Source organism: Otolemur garnettii, unplaced genomic scaffold (assembly GCF_000181295.1).
Source record: "Otolemur garnettii isolate 467f Iridium unplaced genomic scaffold, OtoGar3 scaffold00097, whole genome shotgun sequence".
NCBI classification, from domain to species: domain Eukaryota; kingdom Metazoa; phylum Chordata; class Mammalia; order Primates; family Galagidae; genus Otolemur; species Otolemur garnettii.
This window is the reverse complement of record NW_003852492.1, coordinates 5,147,360-5,165,328: the sequence shown is the minus strand read 5'-3', so window position 1 is coordinate 5,165,328 and position 17,969 is coordinate 5,147,360. Positions and strand designations below refer to the sequence as shown.

The 17,969-nt window shown below is 46.4% G+C and overlaps 1 protein-coding gene across 4 annotated transcripts in view; it reads right to left on the bottom strand.

Moving 5' to 3' along the window:
* Positions 1-17,969, bottom strand: part of NTM (neurotrimin) — a 915,982-nt gene that overhangs the window by 403,898 nt on the left and 494,115 nt on the right. For 2 of the 4 annotated variants that reach the window (XM_012808945.1, XM_003795914.2), the window contains exon 2: positions 2,504-2,588. In XM_012808945.1, coding sequence (XP_012664399.1) covers positions 2,504-2,588 — 85 coding nt within the window. Of the gene's footprint in view, positions 1-2,503; positions 3,344-17,969 lie in introns of those variants that run through there. The other 2 variants (XM_023516784.1, XM_023516785.1) reach the window with 1 other exon arrangement.

Below are 17,969 nucleotides of genomic sequence, written 5' to 3'. Positions count from 1 at the left end.
ACATGAAAATCTATCAAGTTTTATGAGCACAAAATACGTTCTGAAGTTCCTACTTGCCTCTTTGCACATTTACTTAGAAAACTCAGAGTCTATGTTGGAGAGTTCAAGGGCTTTCCACTCTACACAAGTTCATCCCTGACAAGGTAGCCCTTCCTTGTTGTAGTGCTTCAGAGGCTGAGAAGAATGGGGGCAATTCTGAAAGGAAGGCGTGTCCTCTGTACACCTAGAGCCCGACTCCTATTCTAAACCAGCCTATGGCCAGTGGATGGCATCCATCGGATCCGACCTCCTCTAACCCCTCCCTGTAGAGCTCCATTCACCGTGAGGGTCACCCTCCTGCATCTCAGGAAACCACTCAGCCCCCAAAGCTGGAACATCCTGGCAACCGTGTTCCAGGAGGAACTTGGCCCGGTTAGGCCCAATTCAAGGGTCTGTGGCCCACCATATTCCCCTCAAACAAGTCCATGGTGCTAAAAGCATGTGTAAAAATGCAAACAAACATTATTGCTGAAAAGAGACAAGCAGGGACCCCCAGAGAAAAAAAGAAGCAACAGCAGCAGCATGGAAGGAAAGACAAAGAAAGAGGAGCCAACCGACACGTGATTATGGGATTTTAAAGACAAGCTACGCCTAGGCCTGTCCTGACACAAGCAGCCACCCTTCAGACAGTACCAACTCTCATAAGCCTTGGGCACAACCTCTGGAGCCCAGATCCCGGCCACTGTGAGTGTCTCTGACTACCAGGGCCCACCTGCTATGTTTTTATCTTCAAATCACTACAGAGCTAACTACCTTCCACCTCCTCTTAAAAAAAAAAAATCATCTTATTTGTACCTAAAATGTTCCCCATATGAGAATGCGTCTGTTTTCTCCCTGGGGACTCTTCTTTGCGGGCAAGAGTTAGGGACAAAGGGGACATGCAGAGAACATTACATTTCAGTGACTACATTGACTTATAGGTACATTTTCTGTAAAGTAGTCTGAAATCACTGCCTATTTTCAAGTCCCATGAAGTCCATTCACAAAACAGATACACAATTATTCTGGACTCTGGGCAGCCAGATGTTTCACCTTTGTCCAAAATGGTCCCTAAAAAGCTAAGTGGAGAAAGAGGGGTTCGTTAACCTGTGAGCAGCTAGGAGTTCACTGGAGCCATGAGGGTTCACTGTGCACAGACAAAGATCACAAGATGCCTGCAGTCTTATAAAATCCTTAACTTACACTCTTCCTTTGGCAATGTCCTGATAATCCACCCCTGTATGGCCAGCGCCCCCTTCTCCACATTTTCCATCTTACAAATGTCACTTTAAATACACAGACCACAAACAATCCCATCTTCAAAGAACAGTCATCAGTGGTGAAACAGTGGACACTAGCACCAAGGTTATCTTTCCAAGAATCTTCAAGCGCCAGACAAGAAGACTGCCACATTGGCTCATGGTTAGAACAGTTGCCCAGTTTGCAAAACTTTACTTAAGGGAACATACTAGATCAAAGAGAGGCAGAGAAGTCTTTCCCATGAACCTTCTTCCCTTCCACCTCAGGCTTACTCTCTCATAAAATCCCAGAGCGCAGAATTTCCCAGGGCGCACGTTCCATGTGGTGACCTCCTGTGAGTGGTGTGCTCCATCAACACTGGGAAAGGAGTTAGTGCCTTCCTGCAGCCAAGGTGATCAGGGAGAGAGAACCATCCCACCTCACACAAAGCAGAGCCCTGATTCTTCTCCTCCTCCCCCAGTTTCTGCAAGCCTTAACCCCAGAGCCTGTCAGGACCCACCCCAACACTGACGTCTATAATGGTTTCTGTTCAGGAGAGGAGTTCTGCACCTTCTGCTTCAGGGGACAGCACAGAGCACAGCTCTCCAGAGTGAATGACATCTTCCAGGGACAAATGAGACTCCATGACTTCGGCCTCAAAACGCCACATTCAGATAGGAGAAAGCATCTTTCTGTGCCCAATAGCTCATGCCACAAAGGCTCCCCAGGAAAGCCTGGGCGCAGTCAGGCCTCGGACAAAACAGCAGCTCTCACGTTGCCCAGGACCTAGGGCTGGCAGCTCCCCACGACGCAGGCCAGAGAGGGCATTCAGCCCAGCCAGACCACTCCTTCTGGACTCATTAACTTCAGAGAACACTGCTCGCATGGAGCCCCAGCCAGGTCCCCAGTCACTACGGCCACCAGGCCCAGGCACAAACAGTGCCAGGGCTAAAGCCCTCAATCTCAGCAACTCCCTGGCCCAGCCACTCCTTCCCCTTAGCAAGTGCCTGAGCCACGAAGGCCCGTTTTGGGGAAACAGCTCACCTCCAGAACCTCTGAGCGTTTCCCTATGAATACCACATACCAGGGCAGCGCACCCAGCTCACCCATAAATTGTGCAGCCCGGGGGCAGCAGCGACCTCTCCGCCAGCCCCCGCACGCTCCAGTGCACGCGACTGCACCCCTGCCCCTTACCCGCACCCCATACAAATCATCCTCAAATCGTAGAAGAATGGCAGCTCCCTACCTGAGGGTGGCGCTCTCCCCCTGCCGGACCGTCACGTTGTCCATAGCTTTGGGGAAGGTGGCATCTCCGCTGCGCACGGGCACTCCTGTGGGTACAAGGAACAGCAGCCTGAGAGACACGATCACGAGGCACTTCCAGGGCAGGAACAGGTACCCACAGACCCCCATCCTCGACAGCCACAACTTCCCAGAACTCCGGCAGCAGCGTGGCACACGCCCCCCGGGCGAGCACAGGAAGTGGGTGGGGTGAGGGAGCGAGCACGGGGACCGAGCGGTGAACTAGCGGCGACCGCGAGGCGCGGGGAGGAGAAAAGCGCGCAGACTCCTCCAAGTCTGATATTCCTCCCCCAAATCCAGCCTCAGCTTGCCAGCCTCGGAGAACCGGTTCCCACGGAGGACATCCAAAGGCGGCACTGTCCTCGCCGCTTCGGCCGCAGAAGGTGGCCGAGAAAAGGGGACGCGCCTGCAGGTGCAACGGTGTGGGCGCGTTTCAGTAGCCGCTTCTTCCCAGTAACAGTTCAGACATGGCACTTTGGAGAGGAGTAAGCACTTTGGTACCGGAAAGGGACAGGGGTGGGTTCCGTCCAGCTACCCAGAGGTGGTCTGCAATTTTTCAGTTCCAACCAGGGGAAATCCAACACTTTCTTCGTAAGTTTCGGGAGAATGCTGGCCACCGGAAAACAGTCTGTAACAATAGCAGACGGAAAGTGGAGCACGCAGGAGGCGGCAAGGTTGCAGGAGGAGGAGACGGCCACGCAGGCTTCGCGCGATCCGGCCCCGGGGATCCTGCCGCAGCCGCCTCGGTCAACTTCCCCGGAGCCCCCAAGCGCGCTGCAGCCGCGGCGATCCGACCGGCCTCGGCGGGGCAGGGGCTGCAGCGGCGGCCAAGGCAGGAGCGGCGGGGCGGGAGCAGATCGTGGCGGCCCCTCGCTAGCTCCCTCGCTCGCCTGCTCGCTGGGGAAGGCGAGGCGCAGCCGGCACCGGAGCCGCGCGGACGCCAAGCTCAGCGGCCGCCCCCGGCCTCCGCGCCGCCTTCCTCCCGGGAGCAGCCCCGACGCGCGCGGGCCCCGACCGCCGGGGTTGTCATGGCAGCGGCTCCATCCCTGACCGCCACTTTCTCCTGGAGCCGCCTTGGAGCGAGCGGGCGGGCGGGCGGCGCGGACTGCGCGCTCATCCCGGCGGGCGGCGCGGGGCTCGGGCGCCCACCTTAACCCCCACCGCGCCGGGCCGGGGCAGTGCACCAGCCCAGCCCAGGCTGGGAGCTTAACCGTTTCCCCCCTTAAAGACTGAGCCACTTGCCAATTAAGAAGACAAAGTTACCATGCAGTCCTAATACGCGCCAGACTGGAGACATCTTAATAAGGGTCACAAACTAATTGTCTGGGAAAGGAAGACCTTGCAGCGTGCATAGGCGCACCTTCCAAATGATCAGACTAATCCCATTAGCATCTGGAGTCAATGTAGAGTGGTGGAAGGCTGTTCTAGAACAATCTCATTTTTATTCAACAGTACAACACCCACCTCACCAGCCCCCCAGAAAATCTACTTAAAACCCAGACAGTCAACACCACCGCTGTAGAGATCTTCCACATACAAACAAACGCAAAACCACAGAAGCCTCTTAAGTGTGTGAACCCAGGACAGTCGCTTCCAAACGTTGGTCAAGTTCAGACATTGACTTTCATTCTTTAATCTTGTTTTGTTGGCATTAAAAGATGCCAGACCCGCGAAAGTGCTCACTCGGATGGGTGAGTGTGAGCCGTGTGCTTTATTTAGGTGGTAGGCACCCAGGCTACAACAGTTTGGTTCAGCTGATTTCATCTTTAAGAAGTGTGTTTTTCAAATTCTTGAAACCCGGGGAAAGACTGGCTTTGCCTCAGTTCCTGGCACTTCTCTCAGGCTGCTGCTGGCCCCTCTGCACCTACCCTATTCTATCTCCCTTAACTTGCGTTCTGACGGCCTCTGATGGAATGTAGTATAATTCCCTTCCTGGGCCTAGTCCCTGTGCAAGCCGGGAGCACAGGACAGCCCAACAGATGCGGTCATGGTGACACAAAAATGCACTCTTCTCCAGGATTCCCAGAGCTGGGCTCCCAGCACTCTTCCAAACTCTCCGCAGGGATAGAGGGGAGGTAACAGTGCCCTTTTCCCTCCTAGACTTTCAAATCCAACTGTGGAGGTATTTTTTTAAAAAAACTTAAATAATAGAAAGACGTTTTTCCACAAAGCCCTCTACCACCAAATAGATTGGACGGTCATAACTGAATCTCTGTAACTGGGTGGCACCTGCTGCCACTTCCCTGTGGATGACGGGTTAGAGACGTCACAAACATTTCACCCAACATGTCCTGCTCACGCCGTTTTAGAGAGGAGGCTGAAAGTAGGCTTTGGAGATGTGGAAGTCAAAGTCTAAGGTAACAGGCTTGGCTTTCCATTTTGATAGTGGACTGGAGAGTCCTTGACCATGGAAAGGGGAGCAACTTCACACTGATAATCTCAAAATACTTTGCATTAACCAATCATTAGACCAGTTGTTCCATCATCTCCCCTAGTGACTTTTCCTCACATTAAATTCACAGGGAAACTCATCTGCCACTTTTAGCCCCTGGGGATCATTTGACATATAGAACCGAAAATATCAGTTGTCAACTTAGGGCTGCAACAGATGACTTTACTACCGGGAATAAACAATTACACCTATGGGGAGCAGAAAAGTTTGTTTTACTTTCTGAAAGCAAAGGGGAAGAATTAACCTATTTTTATACCAGCCCAATTTTGCAAGATTCTATTTTATCTCCGTTTTCCAATGGGAAATTGCAGAAGCAGGAAACTGAATGATTTCACTGAGTAAAGTAGGATAGCAGACATAAGACGTGAGATGATGTTTTTTAACTTTCATTCTGCTGAATTTGAGGTTCTTTTCCCAGAAGCCAAAGAGTCACCTCTAATAATCCATTCATTCATTTCCACCCGTACCCCCCTCCCCCCAGTGCACACACCCCACATGAAATGAAATAAATGCTAGTCACAGGGGAGGGAGAAGAACTCGCTCTGGGCTTCAGAGTCATTTTCCTACAGGCCTGAGAATGGCGGGGATGATTCCTTCTATGATAAATTCTAATTCTGGCTCTTGCATCTAATTTCCAGGTCGGTACAAATGAGCATTAGTTTCTGCATCTAGGAATGGTGATAATGACAACAACAGGCCCTCCCGAGGGGCCTACATACATGATTAACTCTACAGCAAAATACTTAGAAATCCATTTATGATCGAAGGTGCTTTATTAATACATTTTTCCTGCCATTGCTTCATTATTATGGGCTGGGCAGAAAAATAATTCTTCTTACAGCCTTTTGAAGATGTTCAGTTTATACTGGTCTGCGTGCGGTTGAACTGACATTCCAACCATCTTTGTCTCTGGCTGTGGGGGACAGGGCTTAGGTGTCACATCCCAGGAAACCTGGCAAAGGTTAGAGAACTCTCAGGGTGGAGAAAGAAAAGCCACTTCCAAATTCGTACCCACTCTGTGGCCCCAGGGATCCAAACTTTATTTAAAAATAGAAGTTGAGAAAATGGTGAAAGGTCAGAGATTCGTGGGTAATTAACAGGACAGGCTCCTTTTCATTCAAACCTACTGTCAAGTGGTTTGCAAAGATGAAGATCAAAATCATATGTCAACTCCCTTCCCATCCCTTAATCCCTAAATATAACCAACACTTAGTGGCTTATCTTATATCCTGTCTCTTGCTTCATAAAAACTGCTGGATTTATTTTATTTTTCCTAGCATATCCGAGTTAATGAAAAAGGGATGACAGTCAGAGCAATTTCATTATTTGTGTTCTTTATAGAAACAACTTCCTTTCTGCCTTCTTGAAAGCAGATTCCTAAGGAGCGCCCACCTCCACCCTCTCCCCCCATCTCCCTCTCCTTCCCCCCCTTCCTTCTCGAATACACATATACTGTACACATAAATCAACTTGTCACAGCTTGTCTCTGCGCTGACAGCTGTAATTGCTTCAGGTTATAAAAATATCTATAGGACAATGCCTTTCAAGCTCACAGACACACACACACACTCTGAGCGAAAGGAAACAATCCTATTCTCTCTAATAACCCTGGGACTGCAAGGGAGGGGTCTGCCGTGCAGACTCGGGAAAGGTTGGAAGGCAGGTGGGAAACAGCACATGGAGACTTCGGGCAGCCCTGGCATCTGTACACTGGGTCAGGGATGGAAGAGGGAAGGATTCCCAAGGAAAGGAAAATCAGCTGTTGTTTTTCTTTTACTCTACATTACCTATAGCAAGCAGAGGCTAGCTCCAGAGCCATCACTGTTCCACACGCACAAAGCGACCAAAGGAAGGAGGAGTGCTAGCTTAACAAATGTCGGTTCTGCTTCTCCTTTTCAAAAAAGGCTAAAGGCCCCCCTCTCCTGGTGGAGATCTCAAATGGAAGTGCAGGCAAGAAGATGAGAAACGCAGGACAGTTAGAGAGTGGCGTGACATCAAATAGATGTTGGGAGATTTAATCAGAAAGGCAGCATAAATCTAGATAAAGAGATGCCTCGAGGGGAGTAGGAAAGGGCTGGGACCTGGGAAAATATATGCTATTTTTTGCTCCTCTATGAATACAGGATCAAAATAAAATCACTGTTCATCTGGGCTATAGTCCAGCATGTTAGGATTTCAGCAGGAAGAGCAAAAGGGCAACTTGAAAAGAGGAAGAGGGATTCAAGGAGAGAAAAAGAGGTCACAAACAGAGAGAATCGAGAAGGAGGATATGAAGGAATGGTAAAGGTGAGGCTATCTGTGGACTTTGAATCCCATAAAACTTGACACGAGATGCATAAAGAGGAGAGAGAGATGGTGGGTAGAACAATCAGAAGTAGGCAGAAAAGTCAGGCAGAGCAGGATGAATGAGGCAAAATCAAAGTGCCAGGGATACAAAAGGCAGGTGCCCAGAAGGGACATCCTAGGAGTCAGGGGTCTTCAGGGCAGAAGCTTTCCTTTTAATTTAGGTTTGGGGTCATAATAAAACTCTAGGCTCAGAATCACAAAATGATGCATTCAGAAGAGACCTTGGAAAATCTTCAGCGTAACCTGTATATTTCGTAAGTGAAGGATTGGGCCGTAGGACGAAGGGGTAATTATGATGGGGCATAAAAGTTAATAACTAGCAGAACCACAACTAGTTCAGGACCAGAACTCAGGATTCCTGACTCCTGTTCCAGGGTTATTTCTGCTACTCCCCCACAAGGACACCGCATAAGAGCTCAATAATAAAATATCTCCTTCTGTTGCTTCATCTGTGGCCAAGAACAAGAACAACAGAGGACACGATGCCATTATTGCCCAGGGTACCTCTGGGCATCCAATTACTCAGTTGAATTCAATTCATTTCATAAACCAGCCAGTCGATATTGGGCTCCTGATGGGTCCCAGGAACTGTGTAGCGAGCCAGGGAGACAAAGATGAGGGACCCAGAGCCTTCCCTCAAGCTGCTTATGGTCCAGTTCTGTTGGGTTTGTCGGTGCTTTTATTTGACTTAGCGTTCATGAATATTGAAGATAAAACAAGCGCCATCCTGCACTCCACGGTAAGCCCACAAGAACCTCCTAAATGGGGAGCAAAATGAGCTGGGGGAAGAAGTTTGTCTAGTGGGAGCCACTGTATTGCCAGAGCTACGTGCAGGAAACAGCCAGCATGCGGATTGCAAGTACAAGCTTGCAAGAGGTGAGGCTCACCAGAGGTGCAGGAGAGCCTGGAGCAACCTCCTCCTTGGCTATTTATTGAAATGATACATAACATACATGGGGAGTACCCAGCCATCACATACAAGGGCTACGTGCTTAAGGATGGCTACCTGCTCTTTCCCCAAGGGCTCAACTCCCACCCTGAAGCCCCACAAATGTTCAAAGTCCAGCACCTGCTTACTAAGGAGTGACCCATCTCATCTCATTAGCACACTAAATTACGTGAGGGCTTGTCCCCAGGCTGCAAAACCTCTCCAGGCCAGCCAGGAGACCGTCCTGCTTTCAGCATTTCCCTGAAGAACTGGTGACTGTTCCTATAAGCATGGTGTTCCTTCTTCTACATTGCCTCATGAAACTTATGCAGATTCCCAGGCGCTCAGTCTAGTTTTCTAGTTTCATATAAAGGGGCATTGGGAGGGGGGAGAATCTCAAGGTTCCTAAAAATATAGGGAATAACTTGGTCAGACAGGTATTTAGAGCACACCCAGCACCACTAAAGCAACAAATGGAAGAGATGAAAGCAAAAGTCGCATGGGCCTTGCCTTCGCCAAGCACATTCTTTAGCAGGGGAGACAGACATTAAAGAATTTCACAAAACAATAGATACAATTGTGATAAGTGCTATGAGAGGGAAATGGGAGAAGGCTATGACAATATTCTCATCAGATCTGGAAGATCAGGAACTGTTGCCCTAAGGAAATGGTGTAAAACTGAGACCACAGTGAGGAGGAGAGGAGATGAAAGGACAGGCAGGCAGGGACAGGAATCGTGTAGCAGGCAGAGGAGGGCACAGACTGCACAGGACCCAGGACAGGGAGCAGCAGCTGCCTTATATAGCCCCAGGCACTGGTCACTTAAATTAGGGACGGGAACCTGTGACACGCTCTGCGTTTTCAGGACAATCTCTAACTCCTTCAACATTCTGTGCTTATGCATTCTTCAATTCATGCCATAATCCATTAAGAATGACCATGATGGCCAGGTGGTGGCTCACGCCTGTAATGCTAGCACTCTGGGAGGCCGAGGTGGGTGGACTGCTTGAGTTCAGGAATTTGACACCAGTCTGAGCAAAAGTGAGACCCCATCTTTACTAAAAATAAAAAAAATTAGCCAGTGTAGTCCCAGCTGTACACCTGGGGAGCTGACTACACCTGTAGTCCCAGCTACTGGGGAGCTGAGGCAGGAGGATCACTTGAACCCAGGAGTTTGAGGTTGCTGTGAGTTATAACTCCACAGCACTCTAACCTGGGTGACAGAGTGAGACTCTGTCTCAAAAAAACAATGACCATGAGCATGGGGTTTGGAATCAGACAGACTAGAAATCAAGTATTATTTGCTGTGGGACCTGATCTGTAAAAGAGCGGTGCTAATGGCACCTAGCATCCAGGAGGGATGTGAAGATGTAGGGACGGAGGCCCAGCCACGCCCAGGTTCTCACACTGGTCAGCAATGAGCCACCATCAGATGGTGTGCATCCCTCATTCTGAGTCAGCCCACACATGACATTCATTCCAAGACCTTGGGAGCAACCTGCTGAGTGCAGGTCCTGGGAACGCTCTTAGAGTCCACATCCTGAGAGAGTTTCCTTGCAGAGAAGAGCAGAAACTCCATGCTGAGATGTCAGGAAGAGGAAGGAAACTCATCAACGCACCACTCAGGGCAGGAAGAACAGCAGCGACCTGGGCCCCTACTTGCTGTCAGGATGTTGATATTCTCCAGAGCACACAAATACAGGCCCGTGGGAAACAGCCTGTGCTGGGGAAAGAGGGGTCAGCTTTCTCTTTCTGTAGCAGCCACAGAACCTTTATCTGACACATTCCCCAGGGCACCGGAAAGGGAGCCAAAGCATCTGTCAAGAGGACAAGATGCCTCCGTCTCCTCCTAAAGTCAGCCATACACTCTGGCCTCCGTCCAAGAACACTAAAGCCCTTCTGAGTTCCCATGTGCCTGAGGGTGATGGCTGAATCCAAACCTTCCTGCAGTGTACAAGGCATGACGAGCCCAGGTCTCCATCACAGATGAGTCATTTGATAATAAGCTCCTGCGCCCACCTCGTCTCCCCAATATCTGCATCCCTGGACATCAGGAATAATCTCCTCACCTGTGTGGAAGGGTTACCTGAGACCTTCACCTCCATGAATATGTAGAGACCAGTCCTAATGTTTAGAAAGTACAGCACAGCCAGTCAGGAAGTGACTTCTCAAGTACAAAGAGCCCCGTGAAAGCCCCTCACCAGCTCCAAACTTGGAGTTTGAAAACCCCAGGTTCACTCACTGTCAGGGGCTCTTGGCTTTCCCCTGTGTCTATGCCCCTTCCTCCCTTAAACAATCGCCCAGTACTGGTGTCTCTCTTTGACCTTTTCCCCTGGTTTTCATTAGGAGTTTTACTCCTTGTTCCCTAGCCAACAGCAGCAGCAGCAGCAGAGGTCAAATTTAATGAGACAAGAATTTGAATTCAATTGATACATTTTCTTAGAGTTGACATTTATGCAAACATCTTTTTATCCACCAAAAGACCAGGGGTTCTAGTTTCAACTCAGCCCCCACCTTAGATAAATCACTGCTATTTTTGAACCAACATCTTCCTGATCTGGAGTATGGAGAAGGACTAATGACTAATTCACTCAAACAAGTTCTTTTGAAGAAATAAAAGAACGATTCCAAAGTAGGATGACAACTGGGTAGAGAAGCTAGGGCCAAGGGTCTGGAATTCAAGCTCAAGTCTACAACTTACTAGCTCTGTGGAATTGCCCTGGTCTCGTCCCCTTGCCTTCTAAGTGAGGCATTTGGATTAGATGCCTTCTCAGAACCCTTTCAGCTCCCCTAGCCTATGATTGTAATGCGTCTCTACTCATCTATCCAAAAGGGCTTGTCCTTCAGGTTCACGTATCAGTCCCTCCAGTCCAGAAATATCCCTTCTCCTATGCTCTGCCACTCTTCTCATTCACCTATACCCACTTTGGATTTTAGAAAACTGCTGTATACAACGATATTTGTATCAGAATGTTTACTGCAGCCCAATTCATAATTGCCAGGTCATGGAAGAAGCCCAAGTGCCTATTGACCCACGAATGGATCAATAAATTGTGGTATATGCACACCATGGAATATTATGCAGCCCTAAAGAAAGATGGAAGCTTTACCTCCTTCATGTTTACATGGATGGAACTAGAACATGTTCTTCTCAGCAAAGTATCTCAAGAATGGAAGAAAAAGTATCCAATGTACACAGCCCTATTTTGAAACTAATTTATAGCTTTCAGAGGAATGTTATAACCTAATTATAGCCTTAGAATATGGGGATGGGGTGGGGGAGGGAAGGGAAGAGGGGTGGATAGGTGGAGGGAGGGTGATTGGTGGGGTCACCTCTATGGTTTATCTTACAAGAGTACAAGTGAATCTTTCTAAAAGCAGAGTATGAATGTCTTAATAACTAAGAAAATGACATGAAGGCTATGTTAACCAGTTTGATGAGAGTATTTCAAATTGCATATGAAAACACCACACTGTACCCCGTGATTGCATTAACGTACACAGCTATGATTTAATAAAAAAAAAATCTTTAAAAAAAAGAAAACTGTTGTATAAAGTAATTAATGAGCCACCCTGGATCTAAGGCCAGCTGATGGAAGGGTCAGGATGATAAAAAGTCTTCCAATAAAGGGTTTCTTTAAAGAAGTGAAAATCCCACAATGCAACCAGCAACATTAATCTTCAATAAATATGCTGTTACTATTTAACTGGCATTTATTTAAACTTACGGTAACTGTCCTATTAAATCTAAATTAATTGCCCATTTGGGAATCTTCTCCTAAAGCCTAGCTGGGACATGGCTATCTAGATATAGCCTATGCCAGGCATCCAGCCATAAAGAGAATATTTAAACCCTCCTTCCAAGTGTAGACTGTTAGAATACGATGGTTTGGAAGGGCCTTTGAAAGGTCAACTGGACTAGGAGTGAGTTGCATATATTGTCTCCTTCACCTTTCCGGCACCCTGTGTTTCTTCATCTCGTCAGTAAGAGGTTAATTCTGTATTTGCTGTATCTCTCTCTCTTCCCCTCTCCTGTTAAGTCTCATTCCTCCACCACCCCTCCTCCTTTCCCTTAGTGAATTTTTTTAGGGCTTCGAGTTTTAGGCCCATTCTGCCGTTTTTTTTTTTTTTCTTAGTCCCTTCAGGGTTTCTTACATAAGCCATTTTGGGTTCATGATATGTTCTATACACACACATAGACATATATATAACCTTGCATGTCACAAATAACATTTTATAATAGCAGTTATATAGAAAAGACCAAGTGCTGAGAAATAATCCCCGGGTGACATCGTTTTAGATGGGGCAGCAAGAGTGTAATTGGGTGGAAATGATCTTTGCGATCCCTGAAATCAATCGTTTTTATCATAAATGTAGTCCTGGTTGAACTTCTGTGTTGTTATTGTGCTACGACTGCAACCCACTTACATTTCCACACCAAGCGTACACATGGCACACACACACACTGACTCCTGGTTTCACCAGATCGGCTGATTAATGAGATGTGGATTTCAGACAAACGCCTCATCACAGGGGTGAGTGTTGAAGCCCAGTTAGCTGCAAAGCAAGACATCGAGGTCAAGGTCGAAAAGAATCTAACCTTTCCTCAAGGAAGTGGGAAGTGGATGAGACTAAAATTATTTACTCTAAGGTTTCTTTTCATTTTTTAAAATTTCAGTTTAATGTGAGGGAACAAATAATTAGGTTACGATATTTGAGTTTGTTAGGGAAGGTCCCTGTTGTAGTTGTGACCCTTCCCTAGAAGGTGTGCCATATACCCTCACATTATGCCTAGGTGGGAACACACCCATCCCCCTCTCACCTCCTTCCCCCCTCCCAATTTGCGTTAAAATTGTGTGTGGGTGTGTCTTAGTTCATCTACTGGCTTCATGTTAGTATTGAATCCATTGGACACTTGCTCTTCCATTCTTCTGATACTTTACTAAAGAGAATGTTCTCCAGCTCTATCCAGGTTAATATAAAAGATGTCAAGTCACCATCTTTTTGTGGCTGGATAGTATTCCATGGTGTACATTTACCACAGTTTATGAACGCATTCATGTGTTGGTGGGCATGTGGGTTGACTGCATATCTTGGTGATTATAAATCGAGCTGTGATAATCACTCCAGTACTACTAATGTCCTTATGATAAAGTGATTTTTTTTTCTGGGTGATGCCTCGTAATGAGATTGTGGGATCAAATGGAAGGTCTATTTTGAGTTCTTTGAGGATTCTCCATCCTTCTTTCCAAAGAAGCCATATTAATTTACTACCCCAGCAATAGTACTTAACCTGGCAAGGGAGATACCATGATCACTCTAAGGTTTCTATAGTTCACTGAACTTGGTTTATAAATGTTCACTATTTGCCCTGCAGGGCTGCAGTGGGGATGGAGGAAGATGGGGCACAAATGGGGAGAAGGTGGGCAGGTGGAAAGACATTCTGCTCATATTCGAAAAAGCTAAACAGATCCTCCACCATTTGCTTGCGGGGGACTTGAATTGCTACAGCTTTAGAAGTCAAGCTTCTTTGTATTTCTTGCTAAACTCACAGGCAAACCATCCCACTTCCTTGTTTCTCCTGTCCTTCCATCGCTGTCAGTTTAGAAAAAAGACACTACTCAGTTCTTACAGTGTCCGCAGTTTTTAAAAATCCTCCATATTCTGGGCGGCACTTGTGGCTCAAAGGAGTAGGGTGCCAGCCCCATATACTGGAGGTGGTGGGTTCAAACTCAGCCCCAGCCCAAAACTGCAAAACATCCTCCATATTCAAAGCATCTTTATTCCTTCTTAAATCAACTCTTTTTACAAATTCAAGAAACAACGAGGTGCAATGCCGTGTGCTAGGGCACTGCAGTGTGTGGCCCTGCCTGCCTGTCATTACCCTTTGAGCAATTCAGGGGCTCTCACAGTGAGGCCAGCGCATCCCAGCCCTCAGCTGCCCTCCCAGCCTGGGAGGTGACATGAGGTTTTCCTCCCAGGAAGGATGAGCTTCCTGAATCATCTGTGTGTTTCTTTTTTCCCACTAGCTTACCACCAAGCTACAGGTGGTACGACAGGTCACGAGAAAAATTAGAGCAACTTGTGAGTGGCTCGGGGAAGTGAGTTTACCAGGTGGCTTTGAAGCTGGTAAGGGCGGGAGGAGAATGGGAAGATGTTGTGAACACGGATGTGAATAAAGCACAACATGTGACAATAATTTACTGAGGCTTTTGCAATAGTTTTGACAAGGTGTCAGAATCACAGATACCTTTTTAAAAAGTGGATAATGAGAACTATCTTTTTTGTGGTTCCAAAGGCAGAGAATTAGCTTAAAGCTAATTCAAATCAAGAAAAGATTGACATGTTTCTATAGGGAGAAGTAGTAATACCAGATTCCCCAAGGAATGGGTGATAGGAGAAATAAAAGTAATTTTTTTTGCCAATGATGTGTCAAAGAAAATTCACAGAGAGAACTCTCCTAAGTTTACAGAAGGCATTAAGTTCCCTCAAGTCATTAAATTTTCACCTGGCACAGGTACGGTACAAATAATCCCAAGTTATGTGACTATGTAGAAAAGTGGGCAAATGAGGTATAAGATACTTCAGAAAAAATCAAGTGTGCTCATGAGACGATGGACTTGGGGCCATGGCATAGAGACAGCCGTGTGAAGTGGACTGAGCATGGGTGCTGGAACTAATGGCTTTGACTTCACATCTGAGCTCCCCAAATTACCAGCTTGACCTTGGAAATTTTTCTTACCTCTCAGTCTCAATTTCCTCCGCTATTAAAAAGGAATATTATCGGCCTCTTCTATTCGCTGTGAGGATTAAATGAGATAATTTATGTAAAGTACCCAGTGAAGTACCTGGCGTGGAGCACCAACTCTACAAATGGTATCTGGTGATTATTCTTTTATAACCCGGGAGAAGAACCTTGGTATCGGTCACAGCCACTTGTCCCCAGTGGTTCTTAGAACACATTATTGGAGTATAATTCCATAGATGACATTCTGCAGATATCAGGATTTTTTTGCCACAATAAAAAGCGGTGGCTCAAACATTTTTATGAACGATATTAAAAAAACAAAAACAAAGAAACAAATGTTACCTTTACTGAAAATTCCTGTGTATAAATTCCTCAGCTACGACTTACAGTAGTTACTATTATAGCTCATAAGTAATAAAGCAAGCATCATGCACCCAGTTGCTGAAATCAGAAATCAAGAGTCACTTTTCACCCGTCCTCTCTCCCCACTCACTGCCCCAATCCCTCCATATCTCTCACTCTCTCATTCTTTCTCCAAATCTCTCTTACTTCCCTCTGCCTTTCCCAAACTCCACTCCTGGCTCACCTCCACTCCTAAACTAAGGTCTCTCCTTTTCTCATCAGAATGACTGAGATTTTCAGATGGTTTTTCATTTCAGCTGCTGGATCCCTTTCACTCTCTACATTGAAAGGAGGGTTTCCTGAAATCTGACCATGTCACTTTCTTGACTAAATCTTCAGTGACTCTGCAGGGCTTTATTCGAATAAGGCCCCAAGTCTTCTGGGTGGTTTCTGAGCCCTGTGATGCGGCCTCTGCATATTTTCAGCTTTATCTCTTTGCCCTTCTTCCCTCACAGAACCATGTCAGGTTTTATTACTATTTTATTATGATGTTAATTCCTCAGAAGTTCTTCCTCCTCAAATGTGGGACTTTGCGTAGGCCACTGTCCTCGTGCTTTTCTGAGCAGGCTCCGTGCTTCCTTTTCAGTTCTAACTTCCTCCCAGAGACCTTCCTGTGCTAATTCATTTGACTGGTGCGTGTCCACTACAGGCGCTCCTAACACTCATCATTGTGATAGTTTGATTTGTGGCTTTTCTCTGTCCTACTCCTAACACAATGCCTGGAATATAATAGATTTTGATAAATATTTGTTGACTTTAAGTGAATAGCACAGCTGGGGAAAACACAAAAATTAATTTGCTTCCAAATGAAGAAATTTGATATTCGTGAAGCACAAGGATAGGGTGAATGCAAAATGAGTGACCAAATTCCAGCTAATGATAAAAAAGGATTCCAAGAAATCAAGATAATAGTTAAAGGATAAGAACAAGCAAGTCCAAAAATAATATCTAAATAGGATGTTAGAAGGTTGGGATAAATTAATGGGTAAGAGATTCATACTGTTTATTAGGTTAGGGGTGTGTGATATGTAATGCTAACCTTTGAAGTATGACTCCCTTATAAAATTGCCACCGTCCAAAACAGGTAACTAGGGCATCTGAATTGATGTGACCTTTCTGCCGTCATGTCCCCATCTCTCCAGTAATTCCATTGTCTACGTGACTGGTGATAACTGAGTTACGCTTACCTTCCTGCCTGCGTACGTTATATTGAAACCCATAGCTAGAAATTCGTGTATATGAACTCGTGTAGCATTATTTATTTATTTTTATTTTTTTCATTAAGTCATAAACACATAGATCATATATACATTGATGTCTTTAGGGGGTAAAATGTGCTGTATATGCAATTAGGAATGCTTACATCAAACTGGTTAAACAAAAACATGTCTACATATGATTTGCATGAAGGTGAAGGCTGAGCAGGACAGAAGCCCCTTGTAGGGAGGAATCGTTGGACTGACTTGTATTCCTGTCCTTACTCACTTGGCTATTTTCTCCATGGGTGACCCCTGACTGTCACTCGGAACTGTCTGGGGGCACATGTCCCACTGTGCACTCTCTGTCTCCTTGGACACTGCCTCCTGATTTATCACAGACATGACCTCACTTCACTTGGCTCCCTTCTTCCAAAGACTCAGGGTTTTGTTTGTTTGTTTTTGTTTTCTGAGACAGGGTCTCAATCTGGCTCAAGCTGGACTTGAACTCCTGAGCTTAGGTGATCCTCCTACCTCCTCCTCCCAGAGTGATAGGATTACAGGTGTGAGCGGCCTCTCTCCGCCTCCAAAGATTCAACTTTTAATAACTTAAAGAGCTGGATGACAACAATGTCTCTGGGTTCTTGGTCTTATGCTCTGTTTTCTCCACTTTATTGTTGCCCTGTGTCAGGGAATGATGGGAAACAATTGTTTTTTTTTTTTTATAAAATGCTTCATTTTACACAGACAATTATGGAAGAGAATTGTGACCACAATTGTCTATAACAATAGATAATACAGAAGCCTGACTTCTCAACTGCAGCTCACTGCTTTGCTTCCCCCCTTGGGGTTACCTCATCTGGGACACTATGCTATCCACTTTCATATCCTGAAGACACCAGGGAGTAAACCGGACAGGACCCCAGAGATTCAAAAAAATGGTAAGCCCAAGACCAAGAAGCCAAGAAGGGCTTCAGAAAAATTTCCCCCAAATCAAGGTTGAAGCAAGTTATTGAATAGTTGAAAAGATTGTTTCTGATTGGCAGGTGGAGAGCACCTGCATCACAGTGACCCACCAGGCATATGGTGGGGTAGGTGACGTGATACAACAGGGACCGGCATACCGTAGGTCCAACTACACACTGCTAGAAAAGATGGGTGCTAAAAATAATCACACACACACAAGAAACTGCACAGATAATCAATGAATCACCAGTGGAATCAACATGACAAAGGAAGTGTGCATAATTATCAGAGCACAGAAAAGGGAAGGGATGGTATGGTGTGTCATTCATAATGACTGCATACAAAAGTATATTCAATCATAAATAAAAATGA